General features: G+C 36.6%; 1 protein-coding gene across 1 annotated transcript in view; it reads left to right on the plus strand.

Annotated features, from left to right (window-relative positions):
* The window catches only part of DCDC1 (doublecortin domain containing 1), a 162,780-nt gene that overhangs the window by 14,200 nt on the left and 131,211 nt on the right, over positions 1 to 17,369 (plus strand). The window contains exons 3-4 of the mRNA XM_015566272.1: positions 1,187 to 1,343; positions 1,819 to 1,981. Of these exons, the coding sequence (XP_015421758.1) occupies positions 1,187 to 1,343; positions 1,819 to 1,981 (320 nt within the window). The remainder of the gene's footprint in view (positions 1 to 1,186; positions 1,344 to 1,818; positions 1,982 to 17,369) is intronic.

Genomic DNA, 17,369 nt, shown 5'->3' on the forward strand with positions numbered 1-17,369 from the left:
TCTCTTCTTTTTAACCAACTGTTGAGGCTTTTCCCTTTGAGCAGAATTCATAATGATTCAATTGGTTATTTCAGACATTAAAACGTAGCACACTTCTAGTGCTAGGGTTTTGTTTCTGGTTTTTTTTCTTTGAAAGTATAGGGGTAGAAAGTTGTTAATTACACTTGTGGAAAACATGAAATATACTTCAACCTAGATACTATGAAACTCTAAAAAATATAATTAAAACAAAATCAGTCTAGGACCATGATAGATCTTTGCTTACCAGGTATTTGTTTAAAAATAGAAATGCATACTTTTGATATTTAACCAAAATTCCAAAATAAAATTAAATTGTAATGAACTTATTATAAAACTATTTTGTGTATTTTTACATAGTTTGTAATAATCTTTTAACCTAAGAGTTTGTGGATAGGATAAAATATTTGTAAAATAAAAATCAAATCAAGAAACTGATGCTACCATTATTTTCATATGTTTGAATAGGCGGATATATTGTGATTTTAATTTCCCTAAAGTTTTTATTTCAAAATGTTTACTTTGCCTTTTGTAGCATTAAGAATTAACAGGGTTAGTTACAGAACTCCGAAGTAAAAATTTGACATTTTAGTCAATTACATGCTTTGCTGAGAAAATAGTAAGATTGACATTGGTTTTGACTGAAGATAAAACTTAGAAATTTTCTTTTACTTCCTCCAGATAATTTGAAATGAAAGCAATTACAATTGACTTTAGATTAAAAAATGTTGTCATGATCTGCTTGAATTTGAAATCTTTTAAAATAAATCAAAGAACTTTGATAAATATGAAAACTTAAAGGAAAAAATTTTCCACTAAGTATTTTATAATATTAAGACCATATTGCTATTTTATGCTTTCTATCAGAACATAATTAATATTAAAATATCATTTTTAAAAACAAGTATTGTGATGTTTTATAAGTAAAATGATAGAAATGATTTATTCTGAAATAAACTGTCCCATGAACAGTTTTGGCAAACTTATCCTGTATTAAGTGTTTTTAAATATTTAAGTAGTTATATACAACTATAAAAAGTTTTTTGAAGAATACTTACAGTCATTAGAGCTTATATGTATGTGTAAAAAATATCCAGGATAATATGGTTTTGAATGTTTTTACTAATTGACATGCAACAATTTTTACTTTTTTTCTCTCTCTTTTCAGAGTTGCAGAGTTCTCTTCTTTAAAATTTCAGTCGGCCCAGAATTGGCACAGAATCTCTCAAAGACATAAGCTTCAAACCAGAGTGATTAGAGTAACAGCTTACAAAAATGGATCTAGAACAGTCTTTGCCAAAGTTGCTGTACCAACCATCTCCTTGGTAACTAGTGTTCAAAAGTTTTTATTGCTTCATTTCTTCCCTTACTCTCTTTAAAATATAAAAGTGGAGAAAAATGACATTTATTCTGTCAAAATGTTCTTTTTAGTAATATGAACTTGTAAATTGCTTAGGTATACATAAAACTCACAGGCATTCCTTTCCTTTCCTTTTTCACCAACATATAAAAAGTGAAACACATTTAGTGAAACACATGTTATATTTTGTAGAGTTATAAAAACATTTCACTAACAGGATATTAAAGGACTAAAATTAGACAATTATTAGATATTCTTAGTGCTGTAATTTATCTTTTATTTGTATATTTTCAACTGCTAGAAAATATACTGGTGGAGTTATTCAAGTTAACTGGCAATTGCCTCAAGTTTCTGTTTTGATTGGAAGCATGTTTGGTCTCATGAAAATGTATAACTCTCCTTTTGTGAATCACTTTCTCTTACCTCTTGCTTTCTCCCAGTTGCTGGAGGAGTGCACGGAGAAGCTGCGTCTGAACATGGCCGCACGACGAGTGTTCTTGGCAGATGGCTCTGAAGCCCTCGAACCTGAAGACATACCCCATGAAGCCGACGTTTATGTTTCAATGGGAGAGCCCTTTTTAGATCCATTCAAAAAAATTAAAGGTAAAAAAGAAAAGAAAACCCTACCCCCACGTACAGTAAATGGCTTGAGGGATGCAATTAAAAAATGATTTTCATCCTGTCTTTTTTGCATGGTTTAACAAAACTAATGTTTACGCATTTACAGCTCAGTAAGAGGATAATGTGGTTAATGAAAGAAAAATCCACTGACAGCCACGTTTATTGCCCTTCATTAGCATTGGTGCTTAATTTAATATAGATCTGAATAGACATTAGGGAGCCTGCAGGAGGTTAAATGGTGAAAATATAATAAATTAAATCAGAGATTATTGAATTTTCTGTTTAGTTTCTGTGACACCCAACAGACATAATTCATTAGACTTATTCTCTTAGAAAATAGTTCAAAGTTTCAAGTATCACTTATTCATTTACACTCTTGGTCTTTTTTCAGATGGCATTAACATAATTATGAAAGTGTGGCCAGTAATGAACACATAATTCTTATATATATGTAATTTTCCTAATAAAATTTTTCATAAGGTAAATGCTACAGCTTGACTTTTTTACCTTGAAATGTATATATGCTTATATAAATGATAGAAATTATAATAATATAAATTATATATGAAATATGAACAGAAACACATATTTTAGAGCTATTTGTAGATAAGATCCTTTTTTAAAATGTGCATTTACATTTTCTAAACTGAAAACATTTTTCCTCCTTTAGTGGTAAAAATACATTTTAAAAGATAAATGAAAGTACTTCAATCTAAGAATATTCTTCTAGATATTCCATATCCAAATGCCATATCCAAGTCTGTTATCAAGTCCTATATGTGGTAATCACATTTAAATGACACAGCTTTGCCATACAAATTCAGTGTATCTAACTGCTTGCTGTGCTCCCTTATGCTTTTTATATCTTATTAAAAGTTGTGTGTTGTTTTTTTTTTTCCTGCAACTGCTTAAAAGCTGATGAGCCAAAGGCAAGTCTAGGCAGTAATTGCATAAGCAGAAGAAAAGTAACTCTGGAGTTGATTACAGATGAAGTAGTAAAAATTATTTCTCTATTAATGTTATCATATAAAATAATACTAAGATTTCTGTCTTTAATAATGCTTGATCATCAGGAAATAATTTATTGAATTCAATAGAAAGTTCGAGTTAATTTGGTCCTTGTAAAGAAACTTGTTGCTACAATACTCAGTAAAAATTACCCATACAATAGTGGAGACCCATATCCTTTTCTAATTTTGTTTTAACTTTAAATATGGCTGCCTTTATTTTGTATTCATTAATCATCTGCTTGCATATAAGCATGAGTCTTTGTAGGTAAATGTTTCTAAGTTTTTTTATATTCAGGTATTTATATAATTAGTACTTTCTTAAGATCCTTGATTGTTTTTATTAATAAGAAATATTTGCCTTTCTTATAATAATGGGAGAGATATATAAAAAATTACATCTAAGCTTCTTAAAAAATTTCCTGGACATGTATGCTTAAAATACTAATGTTACACACATGACTAAGCTTGGTGGATGATTTTTAAATGTACAAACTAATTTCCCCCTACTTTTTGTTTTCTCTTTTATCCTTTTTAAAGCCAAGTCCCGAACAAAAACTTCTTTGCTTTGTCTGCATATCTTTGGCTATGTTTCACTGTGACATGCACTGCTGTTCTTTTAGCACCAAAATGTTGGCACACACTCCTGAAAATTTCACACCATCTCTTGCTGGATCAGCAAGCTTAACCCACCAAAATCTGGTGTTGTGCAATGGTTTTTGACTGATAATCAATCTTTATGCTGCTCGACAGTTGTTGCTGGGACATGGAGTAGAGCAGGTGGCAGATGTGCCTTGTCTTTTGAGAAAAGAAATGGTAGGTGAGCTTGGACACAGACTAGCATATCACATGTCCATTAAAAAGACTTAGGATAAGTAGAATGGGGGAAAAAACCACTCATCTAAGTTCATAGATAAGCCTAAAGACCAGCATTTGATTTCTTTCAGAACATTACAAATATAAATGTAAATAAATATTATACATATGTGTGTATATATGTATGATAATGTATATGTATAACTTGATTGTGAGGAAATTTCATATGTATGTATATATGTCATACATATGTATACATATTTCATGTCACATACACTTTCTCAAATCAAGTTAAAATTACCTTTCTCGCATGTGTCTTATAGGTAAATCAATAATTTGCCAACTTGTCCTGAATGTACCATAAAAAAATAAAACATTCATGAATACTTTTGAAAGTAGTAGATGAATTTAGGGTAAGAGGGCATTCTCAGACATTGGAAAAGCAAACATTCTAAAGGTAAACCGGGGTACAACAGTTAGCAGAATTGGGTGTTACTCTTTTACCTTTCTAAATGAGCATGAATAATTTATATACAGTTAACCAACCGACATTAGAGTCAACAACTGGTCATTATTATTTCAATATACTGATTTTCAATCATTCAGCCAACATTCATTGATAGCATACTAGGTATGCCAGGTACTAGGATGGATCAGAGACAGGTGGGAAGAAGAGTTCATAGTCTGATTTCTTTTTTATGATTATTTTTTCATCTCCAATTTTGAATTCAGTTTAATCTAAGTTTAATATTTATTAAGTATCTACTATCTGTAGAGTCCTGGCATAGGGATAGAAGCCCTGGTCTTTAAGGACCGTAAACTGGGTAAATAAGTTATAAATCCTTTAAACTGAGAGCACTATTCAACAAAGTGATAGGAAAGGAAAATTTACTTCATTTCTGGCACAGGAAGGCCAAATAAGCCTATGTATATTTTGGCAATTATATTTCCATACTTCATTTTTTTTATTATTTGGAAAAGCAATGTAGATAATAAAAAAAAATGCCTTCCTTTGACCTATTTCCCAGTTTGCTAAGGTAGAAAAATATGTACAGAACATCTCTGTTTTTGTTGTTGTTGTTGTTTGCCTAGATGTAATATTATATTAACTTATTTAGAGAACATCTCTGATTTTTTAACTACTTTACTACCTCTTTTGAGTATCACTGTTGACAACCAGGGGCACTGGGTTTAATAGAAAGCTAGAGAGCTATTCATCACATACCTCAAAACACAAAGCTTGTATATAGAGGTCAGGCCAAGGTCAAAACTGACAGGAAGGATTCCCTATTGAAATGCAATATTAGAATAATTCTTGCATTTTGAAGTTGAATACTTAAGCAGAAAGATTAGTTATGTATGGGGAAAAATAGAAATATTTTATAAAGAAAGTTGATGTTAATCAACTGTCTTGTTAGGTCTTACAATTCTGGCATTTGGAGAGTCTAAAATTGATTAATGATTCTGCTAGAATTGTGAAGATGTAGTTAATGAATTGTTTGAAAAGACACTACTTAAAAGTTTTCAGATTTATGGACATGCAGTTTAGGTATTATGTTCTTGAATCTTCTGCTTAATGGGGCACAGTGAAAATTCTTCCATCAGATTCATGGGGTTTATAAGAGTTCAGCTGCTTTATAACTGCTAGGCAGTGCAAACCTAGCATAAAAAACGGTTCATGCCCTGAAGCTGCTTAAATATCTTAATGAAGATGAGGGAAAAAAATACTGCTTGGAGCTAATCCATTAGGTCTAACTTCCAATGTATAGAGCTCTGGTTGTTTAGAAATTATTTTTTCTAAGTTTTTATTTTCATTCTGTTTTTTTAAAAAATTATTTTATTGTTTAAAGTATTACAAATAGTAGTACATATGTATCCTTTTTTTCCCAATTTCATTCTCTCTTATCTGTTCTATCCTACCATTTGGCTTTAGAGTTATCACTTACCGTGATTCATTTAAGTCCTGAGTTTTGTTAACCAGAAGTGTAACTGAGTATTATGAATAACATTTTACATCTTTTACATACTGTATTGTGAAGATGTAGTCACAGGAAAAAAATCCATGGAAAGAGTTCAAGATATTACACCTAAGATCTAAATTTAAACTGAGAGATTTTTTTGTTGTCATGTGATCTACAAAGTGAAATAATTTGCTGTGACAGCTTGTGATTGACAAGAATATGTGTGAGCACATTTAAAACAGGCCATCTTTTCATGTAGAAGTAAATGTCAGTGAAATGATGGATTCTCATCATTTTAATTATTGATGATTTGGAAATAGTTCAATTCCATGACACACAGGACACATTATAAATAGCAGCCTAACACTTTTTCTCGTATCTGCGACAATAATGAAATGTTCTGTCATATTTTGTTTTTCAAAAAAATGCATTAGTTTAATGAACCTGGATTCACACGTTATACTCTCTTCTATTCTGTCTCCTGGATTTGTTGATTTTTAAGTGGTTGTGTTAAAAGCACAAATTTCACCCTCACTGGTTTGGCTCAGTGGATAGAGCATCAGCCTGCGGACCAAAAGGTCCCAGGTTCAATTCCAGTCAAGGGCACGTACCTTGGTTGCAGGCTCCTCCCCAACCCCGGGGCCCTAGTCAGGGCATGTGCAGGAGGCAACCAATCAATGTGTTTCTCTCACATCAATATTTCTGTCTGTCTTTACCTCTCTCTAAAAATCAATAGAAAAATAGCCTTGGGTGAGGATTACGAAGAAAAAGCACAAGTTTCAAGGAGTGCCCAGTATCCACATCACATCGCCGAGTGCTATTCTTGCTACTGGTCTCAAGACAATGCCACAGCGCTACTGACGCCCATGGCTGCTTTAGTACTGTGAAAGCTGGTACTGGCCTTCCTAGTGCTCACCTGTAAAGTGACTGCAGCTTAATTTGAGCAGACACAGCAGGAGGTAGAGTGGGCTTTCCCAAATTCTCTGTTTTCATGTTGTTTGAACAACATATGGATTAGGTGAGGTTATTTGTCAGTTCATTTTACCTCCCACTTAACTGCATATACCCCAAAGCAGGAAAGTGACATTATATAGAGAAAACACTTTCTTCTGAGATAGCACATGCTTCTATTATTTCTACAAAGGAGGGTAAAAGTATAGGTGTATCTTTTTTTATTTCCTGATTTCAAGTTTTAAATCTGTAAATAAGTATGTAGAGTATACTTATTATACTTTAGATCTAAAGTATCTAAAGATAATGGCAAAAAAGTGTCTTTAGATAATGGGAAAGTCTAGAACATACATGAGGTAGCATCTCCTTATATTGTCAAAATATCAAATCATTGAGAAATATTGAAATTTTTTACTTATTCATCTGATTATGGGCTGCTATCCTGGACCTTACTGGGAGTATTACATAATATATGATATTTGCACCATTAGGATATATGCACCACATGAACTTTTTTTAAATCCAAAAATTTCTATTCATAGAACCACACATCTGATTTAGGATTTGGGGTAAGGTCTTTCTGTCAGGCTGTAAAGAAACCTGATAAATTTTAATTCTCACTATGATATTAACTCAGAAGTATTATAAATGTTGTCTTTATTACCTTGAATTGTTTGCTGCGTGGGTAAGAGTGGACAGAGAATATCTCCCTGTCTAGAGCTGAAAGATCGTGTGGGAGATAAAAATAAAAATTACGCTTCCTTGTCCAAGGAGGCGAAGAATAGTTAGAAAGAGGTCATTTATTTATTCAATCATTTTCTCAACAAACATTTATTGAGTTCCTACAATGTGCCTGATGTTGCACCAAACCTGAGGATATGGTGTGAACACAACAAATGTCTCTTAGAGCTTAGCTTCTAGTGAGGTGAAAGGAGCAAGCAGTAGACATTATAAGCATATAAAGAACTGTGTAAGGTATTTACTGATAGTAGTAAGTGTTATAAAGGAATTAAAAAGGGTGCTATCATGAGAATAAGCAATGTCATAGAAACAAGGAGGCATTTTAAAAAATGAAGCAGGCATTTGCTGTTACCTTTATGTAAAATCTTTTACACCATTGTCTGTCTACCCTGCTTGTTACTTTCCTGGGAATTCATTTATATATTTTACAGTTACTGTTTCAGAGGGGTTTGCCTTTCCAACTATGTTTTTGATGTTTTCAGACATCTTTTAGGAGAGACATGAGAAATGCATTATTATTTAGTGCAAAGAGCACTAGACTTGAAGATCTCACAAGATTCTAGTATCTGTTATGCGAACCTAGACAGGTTGGTCTGTGCTTCAATGGCCTTACCTGTAAAACAGAGGTAATTAAAGGATTATTGGATATTGTCTTGTTTTTCTAAAAAAATATATAAATTATTTGAAAATGAGATGTCTATAAATCCCTTGTCTAAAGAGAATACAGACAATAGCATTTTAGAAGCATATTAAGATCCCAAGGCCATTACTCAGAATTTTGTGTTCACTCTGACCTTCCCAGCATAGCTGGCAGGTTCAGGAAAAACAACAATGAACAGCATTTGTCTCTACTTTCTTCATCACTGCCAAGGAAGCTAACTACAGTGAGAAGCTGGGCAATTCATGTAACATCTCTAAGCCTTAGTTTCCTCATCCAAAGATTGAGCCTAATGCTATACACCTCATTGCGTTACGAGGAGTAAATAGGACGATGTATGCAGAAGCCTACCATGTATGATAGGTGTCTGCAGCCATTGTATTTCCACCAGCTTCCCATACATGTGTCACAAGTACCTGCTGTTACTACCAAAGGTGTTTGGTTCGTCTGAGATTTTAAAAACGCAGACAACTCAATTGAAATGTCTGCCAAACACTTGTGTGTACAGCATATTATGAAAATCTGAATCACAGAGCCTTCGAACTCTCACTGTATTGTGGTTTTTGCCTTGATAATTTTTTCTGGGGTGTAAGTCAGAATCAAGTCCTTTTATAAAAGGAGCCCCAAATGCCCTTTCTCTGCTCTATTCCAAGAGTTATTTTTTAAAAATCCTCACCTGAGGATATGTTCATTGATTTAAGAGAGAGGGGGTGGAGAGAGAGAGACATCTATGTGAGAAAGGAACATCCATCGTATGTTTCCTGTATGTGCCACGACCAGGATTGAACTGCCAACCTTTGTGGTGTATGGGATAACACTCCAACCAACAGAGCCACCCAGCCAAAGCTCCAAGAGTTATATTTTTAAAAATGTTTATGGCCCAAGGCTAGCCTTAACTTTTAGCTGCTGTAACTTATTTCAAGAAAGTTCATCGAAAAGTTCAGCAGAAGATTGACACCATTTTGGTTGACACAATAGATGGAACGTTTGTAATTTTAATCAAATTTAAATTGAAGACATACTTCAAATGATATGTTAGACTAGTGTTACTGGGTTAAAATCTAATAACAACCACTGTCATTATTACTTAAATATAGCCATCATGCCTACAGCAATAAATGATGACACTTAAGAACGTGCAGAAACAAAGAACACAAGTATTCAGAGAAGAGGGAGTGACTAGAAACTCAGTTGAACACAGGAATGTGACCTGGATTTAATCTCATTTCCACAAGTGCTTATCAAACTACCAGAGAATGCATTTTAAAAAATAGGATTTTTTAAGAAGCTTGGAGATTTGAAGCTGCAAGTTTACTGCTGTTTTGTGTGCCAGAGGAGGCAATATATTCTTTCTCTTTTTTTGCTTGATACATGCAAAATAGAAACTTACAAATCAAGGAGCACCCAGATTTATTTAATTTTATAAGAGGCATTGTGGGTTTTTTTTAGGTAGACTAAGGAAATGTAATGGCATTTTAATAGACCTTCTAACACAGAAGCAAGCTGAAAGGTACTTTATCTTTTCCAGGATTTGGTTGTAAACAAAATCATGAAAATAAACTGGGATGTGGATTTTTCATAATAAAATATAAATTATGGTTGAAGCCTGGCAATCTCTGTGTGCTGTAGGAGAGCAAGCATGTGAACAGACAAGGGGACTTGGCAGTAGCTGAGCAGCTGGGATGTGACGGGGATGGGATGTTATCGGAAATGCGTGGATGGTCTTTCTCTGTTGCTAGTAGGAGTGAGGTCCTTAGGCTATCTCAAGAAAAAGAATTTTTTGAGACTCCCATGAGAGGATGAGTTATTTTTATTTGCATGGAATTACATCCCTAGGTTTGTAAAGTCCCATTTCTCTTAAACCAGCTGGGCATTCCAGAGAGCTAGAAGTAAATCCAGAGTCCAGAGTTTCTGTTCCATGGTGAAGATGGGTCTGGTTTGGTATTAGGATAGTTGCAGTCCACCAGTCCATTATGTGTGGTCCACATGGCCATGAGCCGTGTAGGCGAATGCAAAAGAGCAGAAGTGTGAGAGTTCCACAGGTCAGAAGTCAAACACCAACATGAGAGAGAACTCCTGTGTTTAGGAGATTAAATATCTTAAATCTGCCCAGCCAGTGCGGTTCCACTGTTGAGCTTTGACCTATGCGCCAGGAGGTCACTGGATTGATTCCTCGTTGTGGCTTCGATCCCCAGTAGAGGGTGTGTAGGAGGCAGCCCATTGATGCTGATGTTTTTCTCTCATCCATGTTTCTTTCTCTCTCTTTCTAAAAAACAATTAAAGCATATTTTAAAAAAATATCTTAAATTTTCCTGTGCTTGCAGTGGTCACACCTATTCTGGACAATGACCTGTTCCCAGATGTGACTGACAAATAAGTACCTTCCCTAGAGTTTACTGGGCATGCTTCTTGGCAAAGCGGCACAAATGAATGTCTATAAATTTGGCTTTTCTATTGCTCCTTTCCAGTTATTTATAACTAGGTTAAATTACAATGGTATCAGGAAAATACTTTCCAAGGTTTTGTTAAGCCATAGAACTTCACTGGACTGTAGCCCCCAAACACATCCTTACCCAATAGGCTCTTAACTTTCTAGAGCAGCGGTTCTCAACCTGTGGGTCGCGACCCCTTTGGGGGTCGAACGACCCTTTCACAGGGGTCGCCTAAGACCATCGGAAAACACATATATAATTACATATTGTTCTTGTGATTAATCACTATGCTTTAATTATGTTCAATTTGTAACAATGAAATTGGGGGTCACCACAACATGAGGAACTGTATTAAAGGGCCGCGGCGTTAGGAGGTTGAGAACCACTGTTCTAGAGAGAAATGCTTGAGAGAGGGAAACTGGGATAGATCTGTTCCTTATTGTTTTGGAACTCATTAGGTGTGGCTGGCAAATTTAAAGGAGGGAATGAGGTGATAAGGCGAGACTAGGACCCCTTCGTTGGCAGTTGGGTCCTAGGATAGAGCCTTTGCTTAGAGTACTGTCATTGAGGTAGGAATTCAAGAATTCTCCAAAGGGGAACAAACTCCAAGCCTCCTGTTGAGATTCATGCACAGGTAGGAATTGTATTTGGTCCTACTGTCTGTGGAAGCTCCCACTACTAAGGATAAGCACCCATTGCATTCTCAGTGTCCCATTTTGTAATCAGATTTGTAATTGCTGGTGAAATAAAGGTCTCTTGTTTCCTCTAGACCAAGTTTGCTTAGGAAAGAAACCTTAGCTGCCTTATTCATGATCACTTTCCAGTGTAGGGCCTGGCCGTTCATAGACGCTCAACAAATTTTGTTCAATGGATGAAAGAAGAACCAAATGAAATAGTACCATGGTGAACCATCCATATCCCAAGGAGTTGGTGGTGAGAGGGGAAGGGATAGACCTCATTAGAGCAGCGTGCTGGCCTGTAAACAGTGAGTGGACTTTTAGGAGTATATTAAATATCCCCTACCCCAAATTCATATGTAGATTTGTGAATGTTTCCCTTTGGCAGGGGGCCAGAGTAAGCCAGCTCAAGAATAATTACATTGCCGAGAGGCTAATGGTTATGCTAATGCTTGTCTGAGATCAGACAATGGTCGGAAGTGGAGTGCTGGTATAAATGACTCTCCCAGGAACCTATAGATCTGAGATTTTTAGCCTTCCCACATCCTCTCAGGAACGCCCTTTCTTGCCCATTCTCTCCGCTCAATCTTTGCATATAGTAGATGCTTATTAACTGTTATTGAAAGCGAGGGTGGGCCTTCACAAAGGAGATCCTGTGACCTTTGGGAAGGCTCAGGGCACTGCTCACTGTTGTGCACAGCCGAGGGAGTGTGGAGCTAATTCCACCATGGGGCATTGGTGGGGAGACTGTTTTCTCATTCTTAGGAAAGTACCAGATACTTTCAGTCCTAGGAGGGATGCCAGGGTTTCAAGACTTGAAAGTTAAGGAAAAACAGAGGTGTAGAAAGCATTTGTCAGCTATGGCTAGGATGCTTTCCTAAAAGATCAAAGTCCATTTAGATGACACTGTTTCTTTTTTAATATTCATCCTGCCTCCCTACCCCACATGCCCCACAGCCCCCACATCTGATTACTCTACCTTCCACCCTCTCCCAGCCTCTGAGATTACTCCTCTTCCTCACCAGGACTAAAATCTACTCGGGTCTTTGCTGAGCAGCCTCAGGCTCTCAGTGTTGGCATGGAAGTATCAGTTTCTGTTTTTCTCCTTGTCTTGGGAGGTAATCATGCTTACCTTTGTTGTTTGCCCTCAACCACATTTCTTCATATGAAGATGAAGTCCTTAGAGCTGTGATGTGCACACGAGTCACCTGGTGTCCTTTCTCCAGCAGGTCGAGACATGCTATAGACCTGTCCTTTTCCTCATGTTCCCCAATAGTTTTGTTTCATAGGGAAATGGATTTTGCCGTAATATAAGGAAGATTTTTCCAATAGCCTCACCTGTCCAAAATATGTCATGGCCTGCTTAGGGAGGTGTGGGACTTCCCAGTATTGTGCACATGGCTCTGATCTGGCTACTTCCCACCTTCCTTGCTCCATGGCCACTGTGAGGAAGGGGGAAATTTCCACTTTCCCGCTGATTCTTTATGGCTGGCTGAATAATTAAATCAACAGGAGGCAGCTTAATAAGAGAAAATCAAATTTAATATTGTGCACACGGGAACCCCACATATTTAAGAGAGTCAGAGACCCCGCATACATAAGAGGTTCTGAGATAGAAAGGGGGATTGAGGTACATTTACTACTAAGACATCCTGAACTAGGGATGAGGTACTGTACCATGGGGGCTTCAAAGGGTCTTTGCATGATAATAACAGACATTTAGTATATAGAAGGTTGCCCTGCTCTATAGATATGTTAAATGAAGTTATCTCTGATAATCTCTTATTATGAGCAAAGCCTTTTATTCAAATTCTTCTAAATAGTTAAGGGTGGGCACACAGAAGTTTCTCCTGAGCCTGAAGCTAAAATTGCCTTTAGCTCAAAGTAATCTGCATACCACTGGGGCACATCTTGGGGTGGTTCATTTTGGACCCCCACATCACTCTGTGCTGTCTCCCCTCAATGTTCCATCATACCTCACCTACCTAGTGTCCTCTACCTGGGGTATGCTCTCTCTCTCTGCCCACTCCATTAATCCTTCATGTCCTACCTCTTGTTCTTCCTCTGGAGAACCTTTGTTGACCACCTCAAGTTGTGGCGGTGCCCCCAGTCCATGCTCCCCAATACCTGGGCACTCTTCTGACATAGCCCATGCCACATTGTGTGTTCTTTTCCTTTCCTGTCTTTCCAAACAGGCCAAGCGCTCTCTGTGCAGTGCCTCTAGCAGGCAATATGTGGTAGGCACTCAGAACTTCCTTGTTGACTGAATAAACAGTAAATGAAATGGGTGGTTAGATTTAATAATTTTTAAGGTCTTTTTCAGTCTCAGGTTTCTATAATTCTGAAGCCAATGTGTAGTAATGCACTAAGCCTATGGCTTTTTTGCTTCTTTCTACTCTCAGCTGTCCTCCATGATACCTGGTTTATGAGTAAATTCAAGGAGGTACATGGTAATGAAAAGGCTAATTAATCATGAATATAAAAATGTAATCTTTTCCCAAAATACAGAGAAACCATAAGTCAAGTTAATGCCTGGAGACATTTTTGATTGTCCCAACTGGGAAAATGCTACTGGCACCTGGAGGGTAGAGGCCAGGGTTGCTGTTAAACATTCCACAATGTCCATGACATTTCCGCAACAAAGAACAAAGGAATGTCAATACTTGCCAAGGTTGAGAAACCCTGTTCTACTGCCTCAGACTATGCTGACTGACCACAGACACAAAGATTTATAAACAGTCACAGCAGTTTTCATACGGACTTTTGGAGCAACGTAAGGGCACTAAGGGCAGCTGCTTCCTAGATGTTGCTAAGGTAGGACTATGGTGGAAGGTGGGAAAATATTAAGAAGCATGGGGTATCCAGTCATTTTAAGTTAGAGAATTTTTTTGTTACTTTTTAGGCACATGAGGTATTGTATAGTATCATGGTTAAGAAAACTGGCACTGGAATTATTCAGCCTGGGTCTTATCTCTGATCCAACTAGTGGATGTTGGGTAGAGATGTAATTGCTTCATTTTTCCAGGTCTCATTTTCCTTGTCAATAAAATGGAAATGATAATGTGACAAAATTCCTAAGGTTGTGAGGATAAAATGGGTTAGTGCATAGGAAGTATTTAACACACTGCTTTCTCTATGCTAAGTTCTTGATAAAAATCATGAGGATAATCATGTCACCAATATTATTGTGAACCATATTTATACATAAGTATTTTATTTGTACAAATTTCTTTCTTCCACACAACAAATAAGGGAATTACTAATATTGTCCCCGTTTCTAAGATCAGAGGCAAATGAAATTGACTTAACTTTCTAAGGTGACAGAGCTTTTAAAAGGCAAAGTTAAGATTCAGATCCAGAGAATTTGGCTTCAGAGCCCATGTTCATAATGACTAGGCTATGCTGCCTATCTAGTATATTAATTAATGCATTTTAGTCATCATTGGTATTATTTTATTAGGCTGCTTTACAGGTTGGTTTTAAAATCTTCATTCATATGAAAAGTTTTATATGTTTTCAATGGTGTTTCCATGTTGGTCAATATCAACAAAGATCTGGAAAGTAGGAGTACCTTTAAAAAACTACATATAAATTGCTATAAATATTTTCAAATTTGTTTTAAAATTTACTTTATTATGTGGTTTATTAGATCCATTTAGAGTTCTTTCAGAAAACCTGTTTGGAGCTTTAGAAATGGATTTATTTTTATTTTAGACTGCATATTTTTTAAGTGAGTTAAGTGTCTTTAGATGTTTTCAGGTAATGGCATTGTGAATATAGTCTGTGTTTTTGAGGAAAGGTTTATTGGAATAAAGGTAGCATTATTTATTAATACATTGAGCACCTACACCATGTATCAGGGAAGCATTGCACGTTAGCCAAGTGGACACACAATGGGGTAAGCTCGGTGTTAGATATCTTCACAAAGAACAGAAAGGGAGGGGGCCAAGCTGGAAAAAAACTTCCTAAGAGAGATGACCTCCAAATAAAGTCTTGAGGAATATATAAGAATTTATCTTTAGTAAACTTTGAATTTATTCTAGTCTACATTCTTCCTTCTAGACCTTCGTTTGCCAAGAATTTCTCCTTGGCAAGTTTTCTTCTTTCTTCTTTTCCTGAAGTAATTCTGTGCTATTGTGGTCATCCATGAGCATCAGAGTAGTAGATCAAACACATTTGAGTTTATACTGGGGAGAGGTAGGGAGTAAAGATGCTAGGTAAATATACACAAGTAATAAAGTATTTTCAACAATTGGTATAAATTAAATTGCTATCAATGGAACATTTAAAGCACAGGAAGAGTTAACATCTAATAACTATATTATGTGTAGCGAACTTGTTTATACCTGAAGCAAAGTAATAATACAAGCTTGATTCCTACCTTCTAAAAGTTTAAGTATTGAAGCAGAAATAGGATATATACCTATACAACATTTACATAAAATTCCAGGTATTTTATGATCTTTCTCAGCACCTAGCACAGTGCTGGGCATGTGGGAGATTCTCAAACATTATGGAGTAAATGAATGTACTCATGAGTGGTACAGGCTGCAAATGCTCTAAGGATTCAGAGAGATGACATTGTGGGCTGGAATAACAAGGGAAGATCTTAAACTGGATTTTGAGAAGGACTTGAGTTTGAATAGGTGAAGGATGGGGTTAAAATGAACTTGGCATAATGAAGAGATAATGAACAGATTGGCTTTAAACAAGGGTAAGATAAAATCAGAAACTTTGGGCAGTGTTATATTGTTGGCAGACTCTTTTGTTAGACACAAGTTTAAGGAAAGGGACTGTGTATCTTTCATATTCCTTGCACAAGGTCTGGCACATAGGATAGACTCAAATAAATATTTGTTGACTACCCGACAGACACAGACAGACAGGCTGACTGATTGATTAGTGGAAAGCTTCAAAAGCTACCTCCAATATCTTTGTTTTCAGAAAATGACAAAATTGATGTTTAGGAACATTCAGTTGTAATTGGAGTACATTAGTAGAATGTCAGATGCAATGGAGGAAGATCAAATATGATAGGAGATTGAGAAAGAAATGAGCCACCTGGCAATGAAAAGGAATGATGCTTTTAATAGTACTATGAAGAACAAATAGCTGAGAATTGGGTTTCCCTTCATTAACTCTGTCTAGGGTCAGGTTCCCTAGAAGCAGAGCCTGAGGTGGGGAGTTTTGTGCTAAAGACTTAGTGTGGGAATACTCTTAGGTGAAACCTAGAAGTGAGTGAGGAAGCAGCATACAGGCCAAGCCCTGTTTTGAGCTGAGGTCTAGCCCTTTTCTTAGGTGAAACCTAGAAGTGAGTGAGGTGAAACCTAGAAGTGAGTGAGGAAGCAACATACAGTAGAGGAAGAAGCTTGGCCAAGCCCTGTTTTGAGCTGAGGTCTAGCCCTAGTTTGGAATGGGAAACACACTACAGAGTGGGGAACACACCACCAGGAGTTGCCCCTCCTTGAGGCAAGGAGACTGGCTGTTGTGTCCCCCAGTCAGTCAGTCATTGGCTGTGGGCTGCACCTCTAGAGAGGAGGGAAGAGGTCATCACTCACAGGCAGTTCCTGGCTAGGTGGCTGTTTCCTTTCAACCAAGGGTAGTTCTCAGGAAAAGGGTCAGCTGTGAGGTGTCAGAGGCTGGGACTCATCGCAGCGGAATTTAGCGCAATGTAAAAGGAATATGAGGGGTGAGGGGTACCACCATAGTCTACACTTTGCCATAGTTTCTTCTGCATACAGTGCCCTACTAAGAACCATTGGATAGCTTCCCGTCACTTCCAGAATAAAATCCAAACCCTGTGTCCGGGCCTCCACAATCTGGCCACTTTCTACATATAAATTTACTTTATCTACCTGCAAACTTTATTTTTCTTTTGCAAACCCAACAAACTCATTCTCACCTCAGAGACTTTGTGCTTGATTTTCACTCTGCCTGGAATGACCTTTCCCCATATTTTCATGACCAACTTCTCATCATAGAGGCCTTCCTACCCAGATGTCATCTCTTTAGAGAGGCTAAGTGGACACACAATGGGGTCTGTAATCTGCACATGCTATTCTGTCCTGTTCACAGCTGCCACCCTGGTACACTGATGAGTGAGCACCAAATAAGTATCATTTCATTA

This window comes from Myotis davidii, unplaced genomic scaffold (assembly GCF_000327345.1).
Source record: "Myotis davidii unplaced genomic scaffold, ASM32734v1 scaffold330, whole genome shotgun sequence".
NCBI classification, from domain to species: domain Eukaryota; kingdom Metazoa; phylum Chordata; class Mammalia; order Chiroptera; family Vespertilionidae; genus Myotis; species Myotis davidii.